This window comes from Neolamprologus multifasciatus, chromosome 12, assembly GCF_963576455.1.
Source record: "Neolamprologus multifasciatus chromosome 12, fNeoMul1.2, whole genome shotgun sequence".
Lineage (NCBI taxonomy): Eukaryota > Metazoa > Chordata > Actinopteri > Cichliformes > Cichlidae > Neolamprologus > Neolamprologus multifasciatus.
This window is the reverse complement of record NC_140450.1, coordinates 25089051-25107637: the sequence shown is the minus strand read 5'-3', so window position 1 is coordinate 25107637 and position 18587 is coordinate 25089051. Positions and strand designations below refer to the sequence as shown.

Genomic DNA, 18587 nt, shown 5'->3' with positions numbered 1-18587 from the left:
GGGTTTCAGACTGTGATGAACAAGACAGATACACAGGTACAGACGTCCAAGTGCACGAAAACCTGCTAAAATCATTTCGTTTGTACTGTCTCAGACTCAGAGGACAGTGACTCAGAAAAGGAAAACAGACTGCGTGGGATTTGATTTTAAGAAAACTATGGCGTTGTGCAATCTTATCGATGGGGGATATGACTACTGCTGTGAAGAATGCTGCAGAAATCTCGGACTACAGTAAGGTCAAGCACAGGGCTTTTGAGCTGGAACTAACACAGAGCTGGATAACTTTAGTTATTACTATTCCTGTTATTATTACAGCACAAATGGAATGATTTTATTTGTTGGAAGCTAATATATTACAACAGTGTAAATGATCTGAGTGATGTTATAGATAATGCAACAGTTCTAGCATTTGTTCTTTTGGCAGCTATAGTTTCTGAAGGAAAGTCAGTGGATGATAACCACAAAGAGAAGATAGGCAACCCTACAAAGCCTTAAATCAACCTGCAAAAGGTGACATGGCCACAGGTAGCACTCACACATTGTTTGATGTCTGCAGACAAGAGAAACCAGAGCACTTCACAGAGTCGACTGAAAATGGGGCTGACATCACTGTTGTACGTGTCTGTAATTTCCTATATGTCAGCATTTCAAGCAGAGTGCTGTGCATTATGTTTAATGTGTGTGCACACAGACCTGAACTGAGCATCAGAAACTACCGGGCAGGAAACAATGAAATCAGAGAGAGAGAGAGAGAGAGAGAGAGAGAGAGAGAGAGGAACAGAGTTGGGGGAGGGAAGGCGAGAGTGAAAGTGAGAGAAAGAGACTGTAATCCAGCAGGCTCACTAGGTACAAATGGAAACAGATTCATAAAAGTCAACCCTGCTCTGTTCTCGTCATTCTGACTTGGAAGCCAGAGGCCTTGACACACCAGTAGGATGCTGGATATGTGGCTGAGTTCTCTGTTTCACATTATTAATCCTTTAAAGGGTTTCTGAGTGGAATCATGTCAGTTAGGTTGCTCTCAGCTGAAATCACTCCTTCAATAAAACATTGCTAATGTAAGCTTGGAAGGGAAAATAGGTTAGGGAAGGGTGATTTTGATTCAGGTCATAAGAAAAGGGGGGAAAAAAGGCTTAGAATTTTTCTTTTCGTCCTGTGTGTGTCTGCTGTGATTCAGCAGGTCCACCACATCCCAGTCATCTGGGACTGTGGGACTGGAGCCACAAGTCTGATTAGGCGCAGATGTAGAGCATCCAGTATCAAGATTCCATTCAGGCATCTTTGTTAACTCAGTACAAAAGTCTCTTTCGTTTGATTTACATTTTCAACACACCAGCATGTAAACAAGCCAGTAATTTGCTTATCTTATGAAAGATCAGGGGCCTGCCAATACTGCCGATCCGCCCCACTGAAGCAGCGCTGGGACTTATGAGGCTCACTAAAAACTAAACACTGGAAAGGCAAAATGAATCAGGTTTGATTTTAATAGGAGTTCACCGATGTTGTTTTGAAAACTAAAAACACTGACAAGGAATTGGAAAAACAGATCAAACTTCAGCTTATGCAACTGAACAGATTAGTCTTGGCAAACTTGCTCTGTGCGTGAGATTATTTTTGCAGCACCACAATAAATGAAACACCATGTGAGTCATGTAGCTCTATGGCAGCATGTTAAAAGTGTGCACTCTAGTGGCTGAACTGCAGAAAATGTACTGACGCACTGCAGAGCACAGATAAGAACAGAGTTAAAAACCTCTGCAAAAGAGAAAAAAGTTGCAGGAAAAAAATAAACGCTTCATTAGTTGCTAAAAAATAAATACATTTATTACCTTTTTAATCCAACTGTAAAGTTTCTTTTAAAAAAAAACAAAATCCACCACATACATAAGATGCTCTATCGGACTTAAATATGGCGACCGTGGAAGTCGTTTGAGTACAGTGAAATCATTGTTTACTAAATACGAACAGTTGATGGACATGGTCAGCAAAAAAAACTTGGGTAGACCATGACATATAAACCATGCTCAGTGGGTAGTAAAAAGCCCAACATGTGGGAAGAAAATATCCCCTACACCCTTACACCTCCACCACCAGTACTGTAAATGTTAGATATAAAGCAGGATGGCTCCACGCTTTTTCTAACGTCTTCTGTTGTCCGCTTTTGGTGAGCCTGTGTAATTTGTAGCTTCAATTTCGTGTTCTTGGTTGACAGAAGCAGCACCTGGTATGGTCTTCTGCTGATGAAGCCCCTCTGCTTCAATGTGCTCCACATTAAGAGTTGCTCTTCGGCATACTTTGGTTGTATCGACTGGTTATTTCAGTCACTGTTGCCTTCCTCACAGCTTGAAACACTCTGGCCATTCTTCTCTGACCTCTAGTATCAACAAAGCATTTTCCCTAAAAGCACTGCCACTTACTGGATGTTTTCTCTTGTTCAGACCACTCTCTGTAAACTCCAGATAGTTGTGTTGGGGAAATCCCAGCAGTTTCACAAATATTCAGACCAGCCTGTCTGCCACCAACAAACACACCACACTCAAAGACACTTAAACCAGCTTTCTTCCTCATTCTTATGCTCACTTTGAACTTTAGCAGGTCATCTTTACCGAAAGTTAAGCTTTCCAGCTACTTGATGGCCACCTTTGGTTAGAAACCACTATAGCATAGCATATGACAGAGTTATGAGACAATTTATAAGATTTAAGAGGGAGTTATGATGACTCAATGATTTCCCAGAGAAACAGTTTTTAAACAGCATTTATTTAGCTTTCTCCATACAATACATTTAATGTACAACAGCACATACTGTAATCTCAAATAACTCTCAGTATAAAATAGGGCTTCTACAATCAAGGTACAGTCATAAAATGCTCTGAGGGACATGACGACAGCAACAGTAAAACACCTTCATATAAAGCGCAGGATATTGAGAGAAGTGATTGTATTTGCCAAGCTGCTGCTGTAGGAAGCAGAACTTCAGACCCCACCTCTCAGAGTATCTGGCATCCTGCAAGAACCCGTTTTATGTTTCTCTTGGTTCTGGTTTGTCAACTGAAGTGGCTCCAAATGATGATCAAATCATAAGAACATGATCTATTACTGCTGAAAATACAACTTTTGTTAACATGGGAGGATAAAATCAGGCCTTGTTTGGCTATTATATACATAGGTGAGATATATATATATATATATATATACCAAAGTCAAAGCGCACTCAGCATTATGACTGATGATCAAGCTTATCTTAACAATCATTTATTGAACTGTTTGTGACTGGAGCTGTAAAAACAGGATTGTTTCTGAGTGTTTTCCTGACACAAAACACCGAATCACAGCAAAAGTATACCATACTATCACTGAAGCCACAAGAAAGCGATCTTATTTCAACATTATAAGTAAACATCAGCCAATTATAGAATGTCTTTAAAAGGAATTTTATCTGCAGATGTGCATCGGAGTGCGCGTGGGCCTATATAGCGTCGATAAATGTGTCTTTAAATAGAATACACGTAACACTGACCAGCTTTTGTGTTAGTTTGCTATTACGTAGTGCTTCTGGTGGAGGATATACATTACATATCATATCCAATTAGTATGAGAGAAGGCCTAGGTAAAAGGAAACGTAAAAATAGAGAGAGAAAGGAGAGATTTGTCTCAAGTCTTGAGGTAAGCAGTGTGTTTCGATATAATGCCCTACAGACAATCATACAGTTACAATCATTAATTCTCTATATACAAACTTCCTGATTTACATACACTGTACTGCTCCTCAGTTTGTAATTGAATAAAACTAAATATGAGACCATGGTGCAAACTTTTTCAAGCGAGGAGGGGAGTCTGACTTCACAAAGCCCGTTTTCATGATGTGGGTGATAATGAACGTTACAATATGGCTATTGAAGATGGCCTGCTTCCTCTTGCATACGTCACACATACTATCAAATATCTACAACAGTGCAAATTTTCCTGATCGATCAAAACACTTGCAAACAATTGGCAAAACTACATCAGCTCACTTTTGAAGTTGTACGGTGGACGAGAAGAATGCAAGTTGGCGATGGACAATTGTCTGAATAGATGCCGACATCAAAAACTCACATGCCTGTGCATTTAACAGTATATATTAATTAATATGGCATGTTTTAGGGGTAACATTAACTCTGCGTACTGTGTCACACGAATGAATAAAGTCTACCGTGGCACGATGGCTCGAATGAAAGACAAAAGTAAGAGGACAAACCTGCACTCTGCCCCACATGGCTCTGCTGGATGTAGGCACCGGGTTTACTATCACCTTCTTAGAAGACAAGTTTGAGCTCAGAAACATATCGAGCCTAGCCCACATCTCTCCAAAACACACGCTGTGCCACCTAAATGTGCATCTACTCGAGGAGGCTTTGCACAAAAAAAAAAAAAAAAAAAAAAAAAAGGAAGAAAAATAAGAAATGTATGTGCTATAGTAATAACAGTTTGCGCACTCATTAACACTACAGACTGTAACTGAGACGCGACATCAACAAGCTTTTACGAAGAGGAGGAGGCTATAGGATGCTACAGTACTAGTGCTACCTGAACATGCTACAGATTGAGACTACAAAGATGGAGGACTGTTTCACATTAGCACAAAGCAGGAACCAGCTTTGCTGAGGAGCTCTACCCATTTCAGCCCACAGAGCTGCTTGCAACCAGCTGTGCCTGGAACCAACATTTGATTATTTAAAAACGCAAACCAAAGGTTGTGTGTGTCTGTGTGTCGTTTGTTTTAGGAGAAATATTGTCTTCACAAATGTTATGTACCATTTTTAAAATGACAGAAGTACCATCTATGCAGCTTGATGGATCAAGTACTTAGTAAAGCTGGCTTATTGTGTGCAGAGGAAAGCACCCCATCTGTAGTCAGTTCCTGTCATATGAAACACACATACAAACATACTCACACACATTCGCTTGCACAAGTGCACAAACCCTGAAGTTAGGAACGATTTCTATCATCACACGGCACTAGCGTTTTGATTATCTTAGAGTAAGAGCTGGGATTGCATACTGTAGCATACATCTCCTGGGAGAGGCGCCCTTCATCAATATCAGCTCATTTGTTTTTAACCACACATGCATCCACACCCACACACAGACACACACTCATACACACTGGAATAAATTTTTAAACTGGTCAAAAAAATTAAAAAGAAATTACAATCGCATGCTTTTTAACGGAATGTAAGAAAGCTCAAACCAGACCTTCGGCTACAGCTGGGACCAAGCTGAAGCCAAAGTGTCTCCTTTGCTTTAACCATGAAAAGCAGAGACTTAAGAATTTTGTTCTGGTGGAATTTCATAGTGTTCAAACCGTTCTCACCGTCACCAAGCCATCAGTCTGGTAACACAATTCTGAAGTGCTTTGACACACAACTGTAACGTTATGATTAAAGGGACAGCTGTCCCTTAATAAAGGACTAATATATAGTTTATCTATTTATATAGATAAACACACACATACACTTTATATGTTTTTATATATTATTTAAAATATATTCCCCCATATTAAGTGGGAGCTCTGGACCTAGTCTATTAGACCTCTGGCAACAGACACCTACTTAAAACTGACTACAACCTCACATTTCGACTGATGTCCAAATGACATATGCCATTCACACCAACAGCAAATGCAAGGTGATCAGACCTTTAAAGTAAGCTCCATTCAAAGCCTAAAGTGTAGCTGTGAAACCAGTATCTATTAACATTTGCCATCTTCCTCTTCCCACTCAAACTAATGGAAAACCTGCTATTGTATTCTCTAAAGCAGGGATTCAGACTAGTTCATTTTATCTTGTATTACCATAATTTTAACAGAGCCTTTAACAACATACCAATCATCGCTGCTCTTCAGTTACATTGCATGTGACGGAGCAGTGTTTTGGTGCAAAGGAGAATGCCAAGCCTTTGGGAAAAAAAGAAAAGAAAAAAAAGACCCTCTCTGCCATGCTTCTCTATAACATTTAGATAACCTGGATAAGAGATCCTTGGAACAAAATTGTGTATATTTTGTACTTTTAGACAGGTAGACTTCAACCACAATAATTGGGCAGCTATTGATTTGGCTACAAAATCCACAGAAAAGTGCAAATATTCACTTTATTTTGTTTTTGTGACATCTTGAGTTTCTGACCTCTTTATATCTGTTCTATGCACCCATGCTTAATAAATAAGTTAATAACAAAACTCAAACATAACTCTGAAAGATCCCCTAGCATAATCTGATCAAAGTGCAGCACCCCAGCAACAACGGAAGGAGTGGAAGTGTTTGATAAGGTTCAGATAGCAGGTCCTAGATCATGGTCTTGTGGGGCTCTTCTTCTAGCTCCGAGTAAGCCACTCGCACATAAAGTAATAGATAGACTCACACACACACACAGAAACACTCGCATAGAGTCTAGTTTAGATCAGTCTGGCCTCTCCCTCCATGTCTGGCGGTAGATCACACACTCCTGTGAAGTGCATCTCCTTTCCCTTGCGTGCCTGTGCAGTGCCAGCTTTGGCCCCTCGCTCCCCCAGGCTGGGAGAGGGCTGTTGAGCCACAGGGTCTGGCGACGTCCCACGGGGGATTCCACCTGCCCGCCTCTCTTTCAGGAAGACCTCTAGCCGGCGTAGCATCTGCTTGGGGTTCTTTTTGGCAAACAGCTCCACCTCTGAAGGTTATGAAACACAGAAAATGTGAGATTTGCGGAGGAATGGTAATCTGTGTTTTTTCCAGTGTGGAATTCAATGGATAGACCCCTAACTTAGACTAAAGGAAGACCCTTGACATTTTGGGAAATCCCATATTTGCTTGGATGCTGAGTGTTGCTTTCAAACAATGATACCAATCGCATATTTTTCTCTAAATATGAAGCCAAAAGCTGCAGCTTAGGTAAGAGGAAAACTATCAACAGTGTGTGAAACAGTTCACTAACCAATAACCAATTATTGAAAAAGTTCAATAATCTCATCTGTGTTAAGGATATGAAAGCAGAAATGTAAAAATCAAAGTTGCCATGTGACAAAAGGCTTTGTACCAGGCTGGCCTTGGACCTGTATTTTGTTTTTTTTACTTTGCCCTTTAAAGCAGATTAATTTTCTGATGTTTCCAGTCTTTGTGCCAATTGGCTTCTGACTGCAGCATCACAAGTAAGAGGTAGCATTAGCGTGATTATAAGCACAACCTTTCAGAACAAAGCCAGAGTCAGCGATGGTCTTCTGCTGGGTCTTCCACAGTTGATAAAGGTGCAGATAGGTGGCAACGTAGAATTCGTTCAACACGCCGACCACTTGCTGACGACGATTACACTCCCTGGTATGAACAAAACACAAAGGACAGAGGGTGTCTTGACACCCATCAAACACACTTCTGAAAATGGGATAATTAAAAAAAAACAAAACAAATATGAGTCTCACTTGGACAAGGCCTCCTCTCTTAGTACTTGCAGAGCGATGCGGGTCATGTTGATTGACATCACACTAAATGGAAAGTTCTAAAACAGACAAAAACACAATGAATTATTGCTAAAGCAGCAAGGGACAATCATTAAATCAAATGAACACATTTCCCCACTTTGGCTTGAACAAGCTGCCTTGTGAGAGTAAATTTTACTGCCAGGTAATACCTGTGTCGGGTGTTGTGATAATTTGTAGATGTCTCTAGCCAAGGGTAGAGTCTCTGGGTCCATCACAAAATATAGAGTATGCATCAGTCCCAGGAATCCAGTGCCACGTAGGTCAGTGGCAGGGTCTGTACCTGCAGTAAAGAAAGTAAATAAAGGCAAAGCAGCATGATGTTAGCACAGGAGTGATGTCATATTATTAATTATGAATTGAGAACTACCTTTGTACAACAAAATAGAGAGTGTCTTACCCTGAAAGCCAATGTTTTCCCAGTGTACACCATACCGTGGACAGTCCAACTTGCTGCCAATCAGCTTCTTATAAATGGTCTGGAGGACACGCATGTGGACTGTTTGGCTGTTGTCAACAGGGCCTGTGTGAAGAAAAGTAAAACACAGGTGCACAAGACCTAATTTTTGTTTTTGGAAACACTTAAGGAGTTTTAAATACTTGTGTGATGTTTAGACCAAACAGACCCTTCTAACACACACTCACACTGTGCAATGGCAAAGACGAGATCTCTCTCCTCCAGGAGCTCCCTGTGAAGTCGCGGAGGTCCAAAGAGGAAGTGTGTGATTGCAGCCAGACCAGTCCTGCGAATGGTTGGCTGGATGTTCTTCTGCAGGTGGACATTGAGGAAAAAATTTAAAAGTGTACCCATCAAAACAATGTATTTATTTGTTTTCAAGTGCATTATCATTCTCATACTTTACATTTCTTTATTTACTACACTAAAGACTAGTGATTTTTATGAATAAGACCTAATTCAGATTTCCTCTGTTTGTCATTCTACTTTCTTTGCAGTTTTGTTTTTAGCATTCCTTACCAGCAAATCCCCAAGGTCTGTGGTCTGAAAGTACTGCAGGGCTTCATTGAAGGAGATAAGTGGGGTTGGATTTAAGTCCTCAGTGAGAGCTGGAAGATCAATATTACAGTTATATTATTATACCATCAACTAACAGACCAAAAATCAGTAAAGTCATTATCATTCTCCTACAAACAGCAAGATTTATGACCTGGCTGGGTGTGCTCTAGAGCCTCCCACTCCTGCCTGGCCTTTTCCAACTCCACATTTTCCTTATCATCTGTAAAGAAAGAAAACGTGCTAATTCAACAAACAGCTTCATTTGGTTCACAGCTTTAACCTAGCACTCCAACAGGGTGAGCTATTTTTCTATGGTGACATCCACCCAGTCACTCCCTTGTCATGAATCCTTCTTGTCTAACAGACCTGCACCCTCCAGGGTGCCTCCTGTGCTTCCTAAAACCAGGCAACCTTAACTCCTGGGTCAGGTGTTACCTGCAATAATTGCTCTGTATCTAGGACACACACACACACACACACACACACACACACACACACACACACACACACGAGAAGAGGATGTGAGACAAAAATCAAGGTTGTTCGTGTTACCTTCAGGCTTGGGCTGGTCTCCAGCTGCCAGGGTTTGCAGAAGACCATTCTGTTTTAATGCTGAAATCTGGAAAATAAAATATTTGGAGACATTAAATTCAAGGAAGTGGTGTGCTGTTTGAAGTCAGACAGTAACAATAGGCTTTAATTACCGGCAGAGATCTGAGTGGTGCGCTGCCATTGGTGTGGTCTTTGACATTATGACCAATAACCAGTCCATTCATGATCTATAAAGCAAAAAAAAAAAAAGCAAAAAAAAAAAAAAAAGACAATATGTAGATTTTTTTTTTTTTAAAAAGGACACAACACGAGCACAATCTAATGAGAATGAATCAATGAGAAGTGATTTTGAAGTGTACTCACAGGCTTATGATTGGAGTGTCCATTGGTTATCTCCTCTAATGGTTTACATTCACGAGACAAACCATTCAGACCCTAACAGCAGAGCAGCAGCAGCACAAAACAGGTGTATCAGAAAAACACAATGTAAAAACAGTGCAGCATTCACCCCCTCCATGACAGAGCAACACGTTATTACTGGAGGCCATATGCAATTCCTGAAAACTAATACACATATGATAAAAATAAATAAATTTAAACAGTGAAATGTTTAGTATAACAGGCCAAATTAAATAACAGGTATCCTTTTGAAAGTGGCCTGCTTGGAAACATGCCACTTTTACTGGGATGCTTCTTGTGTGTGGCACACTTATGCTTAAAAACTATGAAAATAATTTAAGGGTGCACATCCACTGGGGAAAATGGTCATAACCTGACTTATGTTGCACCGAAATTGCAAACACACTTACTGATCCAACTGTTTACAAATGAAACTGTACACAAGGACAGCAAAGAGGCCAGTGAGTTAGAGGTAATGTTTTGGCTAGGAAACCAAGCTGGGGATAAAGGAAATGCGCTGTCAGCTGCCACTGATAACAGAAAGGACTTTGACCTTAGACCTTAGGTTAAACACATAAGACATAAGGACTTAAAGCACATCATGTGACATTAAACAAAAGTGCAGGGCAGGAAGGGAAAAATGATTCCTCTGAGAACAATAAAAATCTCCGTAGCAACAATGGTCAGACGGCAGTACTTCTGTTTTGTTGACCAACACGGCAGGTGCTGCTTTCGGTTTTAATGGTTTTAAGTTCCTGTAAATCTAAACACTGGAATGAGATTAAAACAAAGGTCAAATAAGGTTACCTCAATGCGGGAGGCGACATCAATGTCTTCTTCCATTGCATGTGAGCGCGTTGTCTGCTGAACTTGTTTCTGATCCTGGCCTCTAAAGACTTCTGAAGTCATAAACTGAGATTGGCTGATGAGTTGATGCAAGGGCCACCATGGTTTCAGCTGCACACACTTGTAGCTACTGCAAGTATCTATGCGTTTATCATTTTCCTCTCATATATGTAGACAACACGACATCCACAGTCACCGGGTCAATTTTAGAAAGTTGTCGCCGGCAGGAAAAAAAAGTGTTGTTTGAACATCATATTCACGCAAGAGCAATAGTTGTGTGGTTTTCGATGCCAGTCTAACCACGAGTATGGATGCTGACAGGAATCTACAGATATCAGTCCACGAGAGCTGACTGGAGGAAATGGCTACCCATCAATACACAAGTTGCCTGGAAACCTGCCTCTTTTCTCTTCACCACTGACCAGCCCTGCTCTCTTTAGCCCCTCCAGAGGTGCCCGAAACCTGAATAATGACATTCCTGTTCAGGGCTGGGCTCTCCCTGTCCGAGACACTTCATCACTTTGGCACTTAAGATAAATCCAAAGTATCCCAGGCAGTATTCACAAGCACCGAAGCAGCCCTACGTCTCTGGCCTCACGTGAAATGGCATCAAACATCCGAACTCCAGCTGTGCAACGAGATGTGGGGTCATGAAGAGTTGTTGTATGGCAGGAGACACTGTGTGAAAGGCAGTGGTTTAAAAATGCAAAGTTAATAAATGGCTACACAAAAGTAACAGAAAAACCAACCAACAGGCGACAAAGACACAGAATTATGGGTTCTTCCCAGCACGTTTGGCTCATCATATCAAAAACGATAAAACAAGCAAAGGTTCATCACGTATCCTTTAAGTCACAATACATCACAACACCTGGAACAAAAATAGTTCCCTTATGCGTTTACCTGTTAGGATGGGCCAAATTATTTTGCTGTGAAAAAAAAAAAAATCTAATACCTGAACTGAAGACCCTGTTTCTTCCAATGTTGTCTCTGTGTGGGAGGGTCAGAGTATATTGCGTGGTGTAAAACAAATACCTCCTCCCAAGCACTGGTTTTCATACTTATATCTCAAGAACATTTTCAATGCATAACTAGTCAGCGTTTTTTCTTTTCTTTTTCTTTTCTTTTTTACAGCGTAATATTGCTACTTTTACTAAAGCAAAAGCTCTGCACACTTTCCCATCCGTTTAAAAAAAAAAAAAAAAAAAAAAATCACAGCAATTTTAAAATAAAAGGATAGCACTACAGAAATCAAGCACACAGCCGCGACAAAAACAAAACAAAAAACTAGCGAATAAGTTCAGCTTAGTGAGGTGACAGCTGCCTACAGTAACGCTCCGCCGCTCTGACAGCTACCATTATCTCTAGCAACCGAAAAGCTAGCATTATGTCAGCTAGCAACCCCGCAGGCACAAAGACGCAGCTACAGCTTCACCTCAAACGGAGAATGCCACGGCGCATATACTGCATGCAAGTCCGCCGAAATTTACGGCAAACACCACAACATTTTAATTCGTATATAAAACAATCACCTGCATTTAAGGACTCCAGTCCTAGTTAGGTTTTGACACACGAAAAGCCAGCTGCCAGGCTAACTAACGGGCTAGCTGTAGCTCTGCTGAACTGTAACAGGGATGGAGGGGGGGTCTGTCCCCAAATCCAACAGCAACACGCGAATAAATCTGCTTTTGTCTCAAAGTTCCGGCAAATGCAGCAGAAACATTGCGTCCCGCGGCCTGTCTGAAAATATTACGTGATATGAAGCATTTTAAAAGTACCTCAGTTTATGATTGTTTCTCCCTCCAATCTCAGCTTCCCTTCCCCCGTCCAGTGGCCACGGTAATTTCGAGTGCATCTTGGGAATTGTGGTTTCCTGTCCGACTCTATCTTCATTACGTCATCGCATTCTCGTGCTCAGGTATACAGGAGCTGTGGGAGATCGAGACGCCTTCCGTTACCTTTGATTCTCGCTCCTTTTTCTTGCTCAATATGTAATAATAAAAAAAAAAAATCTATTCCGAAAAGAAATAAAAATGAAAAACGGAAACAGAAATAATAAAATAAGGTTCTGAAAAATTCTAGTTTACTTTTGACTTGGCACTTTCTCCCTTTCTATAAGCTGAAAGAATGCGCCTAAAATTTAGACTTCAATTTAGACCATACGAGGGCACACAGATGGAAATGGGTTTGAAAAAAAAAATAAAAATCAAGGCTGTCAGTGCCAAGGAGATATTTTTTTTCTTTTTTTTAGTCTTCCCGGTTACACAGCTTATCTGCATGGATAATTTCCTCTTTCCAATCCAAGAATCCAAGAATTTTTTCGTTTTAATGAAAGACTATCTCTAAATGGCTACAACTCACATTACATCTACTTACTCTAGCATTTTGAGCAATTTGCTGTTTTCAAACAGATGTCAGTCATTACCCCCGGAACATCCTTTGGTATGCGTTATACAAGCTGCACTTGGGGATGCTATGCTTTACAATTTTAAGTGCATGCAGTTATATGCAACCAAACTGGACCCCCAGATTTCTCAAAAAGCCCTATGGGGGAATTGGAAAATGGCTCCCATTTGACCTCACACTCTAGACTAAGGCTTTAGTGGCATGACATAACCGCATCATCCCGAGTAGCACAGGTTAATATATTTATTATTAGAAATGGAAGTCAGACCTATACTCTGCAATTAAACTAATCCAGATCCCTGCTATCTGCCCTGCCAAGAAAATGAGCAGTTACAAAACATTTTGGATCAACTAAAACTACACAGAATAGGCAGAATGTTACACAACTGGCAGTAATGGAGGAGAGATTTCCTGTTTGGGCTGAAATCCACTGTTACTTGATCTTGGGGAATGTGCTGCTGGCTCGCATAGGACTGCTAGCTGCTGGACTCCTTACATTTCGGAGTGGCCAAACACCTGCTCGTTCTGGCAAACGCTCAGCCTGAAAACTCATCAAGGGATAGGAAGACATTTTTCATGAGCTACATTCATCACGGGTTTAAAAAGAGCCTCTAAATCCATCCATCGCCTCCCCGTCAAAGAGGAATAATTCTTATCATTATTGCTGTGCTATTTAAAAGATGAGTTTTAGTTTCCTGTTGAGCTTGGTGTTTTACTTGTGTGTGTTTTTTCCGTCACTGGGATTTGAATTTCTGTCATTTTCTAAAAATCTCTGTGATCAAATAAAAAAGTCAAGCAAATGGCACTTAAAGTGTTTAATGTTATCTGTTTTTTCCCAACAGGAAAGAGCAGAGAAATCATTCATCAACAGCATAATAAAAAGCACAAAAACACACACACTAATGATGCTGCTGTCATTTATTCAACACCGCTTTATGTTACAATAGCTCATAGCCAAATACATCTGCAAATATTAATAAATAAAACAATGAAATAACAGTGCAATTTCGCAGCAGAGGCAGGGGCAATAAATGACTGTTTTCTGCCAAAGTGGGATGATGATGATGATGTATGAATATGTCAGAAAGCATACACTGACTTTTGCAGAAGGTCTTACCAGGACGGGGAGTCGTTGAGGCCAGTGAAATTGTGACATGATTATTATTTTTCTATTTCCTTTTACAGTTTTAAATTGTTTTAATATTCTTTTTTTTTTACATGCTTTCTGATGAGTACCTGAATCAGACTTAAAAATTCTGTTCAAGGGGAAATGACTAAATCGTGTTTTCCCAAAAGAGAATTCCAATCTCTATGACTTTTCAAATTTAACAGATAAATTCTCCAAGCTTGGCCTGATCAAATTTAGAAAAGAAAACAACCACGAGTGAACAACACCGGAGCCAAAATCCACTAACTGGAGAAGTGGAGATTTTAATCTTTGCATGTGTTACATTTCACTTCATAATCGGATTTGGACCATAAGCTTCTTGTTAAGTTCAGTTGCTGTTGTTAGCAGTCAAATGGCTCTTCAGTTAAGATAGCTATGGCACATCCAATGTTGTATAGCCTGTATATTAATATTAAGATTAATCTAACAAGCAAACGATCCTGGGAAGAGGCACAAATTCCCTGGGGTTGTAGACCTTTCACCTGGAGCCACAGGTGAAAGGTCCAACCCAGACTCTTAAGATCAGTAATCCACAAACCCAACATTGCAGTTTATTGTGGTGCTGGATATACATTTTAAATGGCATTCAGTTTCTCTTCACATTGCAGTTTAGTGTTCACTTTGTGATCAGAACTCTTAAAGGTGTTATTATGTGCTCTAAAAACCCCACAATTTTATTATATAACTGTCGCCTGCCTTTAATCAGTAGCATTAGATTTACAGGGCACTTGTTTGAGACTGAATCTCTCTGAAGATCTCTCTCTGATTTTAGCCTAGTTGTTTTAAAACACCCAAACAGGGACCTGAGACACTAAAAGCCAAAGGCGACAAAGCACACAGTATGTAAGACTGGTGTTAGAGACAATCATGGCAGATTTTCTATTTTTTAGGGAAAGAAAAACACACATTTACCGACTGCAGCAGTTTAAGCAGACAAATATGAGTTTTGTTTTGGTTTTTTTCTTTTGTAAATGAGCAGAGGCTACTTTTCTGCCACGTCTCTGGTGCCAAAGCTCAATAGACATCCAGTGTCACCAGGCAGGAGACATCTCCACGGAAACATTGTTAGCCATCCTTTGCCTGAGGTGGCTGGCAAAGTCCACCTGCGTCTGAGCGAGCACTTTGTTTATGATTGTCTTTGGGATCCAGCCCTGCCAATAACAGAGACAAAACCAGTGTCAGTTTGAATCAAATGACGCTTTTACACAAATCTAATACCAGTGAAAGGGAAGATGCAAACTTGATCATTCATACCTTTAGATCTATACTTAGTAACCAGGTGAATTTGGTCTTATTTGGGTCTTCAGCGCAGGGCTTCATAACTATGCAGGTTGGCCCGTTTTCCGCTCTGAGAAATGTAATGATTAACGGACAGTGTCACTTTAAAATAATCTGCACGCAAACGGTCTGTGCATCCATAAAGTAATGCCTCGGATTGATGGCTCCCCATTGCTTACCTGACAACACCCCTCTGCTCAGGCATTTTTGGGTGCTGAGTGGACATTCCTGCCAGGAAGCAGGTGGAGCCTCGCCGCTTGGCACATCGGACACTGACAAAGTCCCTGGGTCCCACCACATTGCCGGGGGTCTCCGCGGATACCTCATGGGTGATCATCGTGTCCTGGCCGATCTTTTGGAGAATCTGGAGAATTCCGAAGTAAAGCATCATTAATTAACATTTCTGGATATATTTGTGTAACATGTTGTAAGTGTACGCTTTTAAAATAACAGAATAAAAGAAGCAATAACCATTATTTTTTCAATTTTCTTACTTTGACTTCTTTCACATTTGGGTTCCACTCCCCCATTCGCTCCATATTTCCAACTAGCTCTTTGTAAAGATCATCAGGATGTTGCTCCAGCATCACTTCTAGCTTGAACACCTTCCCGACATGAGGTAGCACTTTGCTCAGGACCTTGTCTCCATTCGCCTGCAGAAGAGAGGGAATGGGGACGAGAAGTGTTAAAATGTGAAGTTTCATAGCGGAGCTAATACAAAAACACTTGACTTTGATGCCAATAATGTATGCACGCACAGCAACAGTTTCAGTGGTCCAGCCGTCCTGCTCGCTGAGGATTCTGATGGCCTTTTGCAGTGCATCTTCACCTTGTTTCAAATAAGACATCTCCTCCTCATTGTAACCGTTTTCTTGAATCTGAGAACCTTAAAACCAAATTGCAATTATCCAAATTATACTTGTTTATGTCTTATTCTATGATTTAAAAAAATCTGATCATGCATGACTTTTTCTTTTTGCATTACAGTGACTGAAACAATCACAACAACTCACTGAGAAGAGAGTTTCGGCGGTGGACTTGGCTGATCCAGTTACTGGGGCCTGGACCTGCCAGCCTGTAGAGCTCATGATGAATGGCCACCATGGCATTCTTCCTCAAACCTGGAAAGCGCAGACAGAAAATACTCCGTCACTGTACCAGAACTTCCAGAAGGATTATCGAACAACATCTGTCTTCATTTTTTCTTTACTCATCAGGCTTGTGGATGAATTTGTGGATTAGTTCACTCACATGTCATATTCCTCATGTGCCGATAGGAGATGCCAGCACACAGTTTAAAAGTAGCAGGCAGCATTTTCAGTTTCGAAGAGCGCTGAGAAAAAACTGTATAAAGGCAAGAAGATTGCAGAGATTCAAACTCTCTCTGAGCTGTGAATGTTCTAAATGGCCCAGCTCCTGGGTCCATATATATAGGAGCACTGTCCACAAGGCCGCCTTGCTATCACTGTGTAGATAAACACACACACATTTCACTGTACAAACGGCCATGCCACCAAGGTTGCATCGTGCACGCAACAAGAATGCCCCACACTCTCACAAACACTCTGTGGGATTGTGTCCAGCGTCCTCCTCCTCGCTCACTTAAGCAGACGCAAACATTAGTATATCAGTGGGTGACACTGGGAAAAAACAGCCTTTCGTCAGCAATGAAAACACCCAAAAGAGAGGTCAGTGCGAGAGACCCTGAGTGACTCATGCATCCCTTCATGACCCATTACATGCTAAACACTCTCTGGAATTTGAGGGCAAAAATTTTCCATTCAGTTTGGCTCGTTTCTTCTCCCAGTATGACTGAACCCTGAATGGTACTTGGAAATATAACTGAGTGAAATGATCAGACATTAACTTTAATGTTGTGCTTGGAGACTTTGGGCTCCCTTTAACAAAAACAACAGCAAAATGTGTTTGAAGATGGCTTTAAATGGACAATGTTCATAAGACATCTGCTGTAAAGGGTTTTGCTCGTGTTTGAAGTCTCAGAGACCTTAACTGCAAAGGTTTCAGCTATGGATAAATAGGGTGGATTTTTATAAACTATCTCAGTGGGTATTGCTGAGAATCTTTTTAAGGATTTTAGGATTTATTGTTGCACATTTTTTCTACAGAAAATGTTTATCCCACATTTAGCTATGTCACCATGTGGGGCAGCATTGCTCCTTATCAGTGAGCAAATAAAATGAAGATGCACAGGCCACGGCCCTGTGTTTCTTCACACTCTACATTACATATTAAATGATTTTCCTTTGGGAATTTTTATTTACATTAGGGCAAAAGGTAAAAAAAGAGCAACTTTTAAAAACAAAAATGGTTGATTTTGCAACAATATGTGTAAAAAGCAAGCGCTAAAAGCACATCTATGCACTGAGCTGTAGTTATCCGGAGCAGAAAGTAACCCTAAGGTCGAAGGAAGTACGTAACTGTGGGTGATTCTGCCAAAATGCATATTCTGAGTGTTTTGACTGTGAAGAAACAGGGAGAGAGTCAAAATGTTTTGTTTTGTTCAAGTGCAAACTGACAGGAAGTATGAATAACAATTTTCTGCTGAGAACAGAACATCCTTAAACATCTTTTTTACATTTACAGTATTTACCACGGATGATATACTGACAACAGCTCATACAAAACAGACGTACAGAAGCGTTCCTTATACTAGGAAAACTGACTTTATATACTTTAGGATTTAACAATAATAAGAGAGTATTAAAATTTTGAATGCAAGCAACCAAACTTCACTATGAATCTTTTGCCGCCTGCCCATTACATCACACTTTTCTTGAAAGTTCTTCCTGAAGGCTTGGTTTATCATCAGATGCTGCACCACCATCTGTGAAAAACATATTTTATCAAGCTGCTCACATGTTTTGTGAACCTTGCTTGCTTCTTCCTAGAAAAACCCTGGTTATATCTAACAGAAATATTGCCTCAGTGGGCCCCGCATGTCAAGCAAGTGCTCAGAGTCACGGGAACAGAAAGCTGTCAAGTGAGTTGCAGGTCATCTGATTAGTGAACAGGAATGCATGCAGAAAAAAACCCCTAAAAAAATCCCCACTATCAAATAAATAAATTACCAAAAAAGAGCGATTGCCTTAACCTACAACCTTATGTCCCTCTGGCTTGATGACAGGAATCATCTATCAGTCCCTTTGGCCTTCTGCAGGGTGACTTCTTTTATTTACCATGGGAACACACACTCCTAGTGTCTTAACCATTTCTGAGCCACAGTGGACACAGTGTAGATTGTAGGCTGGTAAAGGTTAAGGGGTCAGACTCTATGTCTTAAAAGAAGGTACATTTCTGTAAGTGAAATGGTAAATGGCCTGTATTTGTATAGTGCTTTACTTAGTCCCTAAGGACCCCAAAGAACTTTACACTACATTCAGTCATTCACACACTGGTGATGGCAAGCTACATTGT

The 18587-nt window shown here is 40.6% G+C and overlaps 2 protein-coding genes across 2 annotated transcripts; both read right to left on the bottom strand.

Annotated features, from left to right (window-relative positions):
• Nucleotides 1-2741: 2741 nt before the first annotated feature.
• Nucleotides 2742-12185, bottom strand: elmod3 (ELMO/CED-12 domain containing 3). The gene is made up of 13 exons (XM_085179154.1): nucleotides 12079-12185; nucleotides 10262-10978; nucleotides 9419-9490; nucleotides 9208-9282; nucleotides 9056-9122; nucleotides 8655-8723; nucleotides 8465-8553; nucleotides 8134-8257; nucleotides 7889-8011; nucleotides 7641-7771; nucleotides 7432-7508; nucleotides 7200-7327; nucleotides 2742-6686 (listed from the first exon to the last, which is right to left on the bottom strand). Exons 2-13 carry the CDS (start codon nucleotides 10361-10363, stop codon nucleotides 6436-6438), a joined length of 1308 nt encoding a protein of 435 aa, XP_085035280.1. The 5' UTR covers nucleotides 10364-10978; nucleotides 12079-12185; the 3' UTR covers nucleotides 2742-6435.
• A 1424-nt stretch (nucleotides 12186-13609) lies between these two features.
• Nucleotides 13610-17379, bottom strand: star (steroidogenic acute regulatory protein). Its single transcript, XM_085179155.1, has 7 exons — nucleotides 16404-17379; nucleotides 16166-16273; nucleotides 15911-16038; nucleotides 15647-15805; nucleotides 15332-15516; nucleotides 15129-15222; nucleotides 13610-15025 (listed from the first exon to the last, which is right to left on the bottom strand). The coding sequence occupies exons 1-7, from the start codon at nucleotides 16576-16578 to the stop codon at nucleotides 14906-14908; spliced, it is 969 nt and encodes a 322-aa protein (XP_085035281.1). The 5' UTR covers nucleotides 16579-17379; the 3' UTR covers nucleotides 13610-14905.
• Between the last annotated feature and the right edge of the window lie 1208 nt (nucleotides 17380-18587).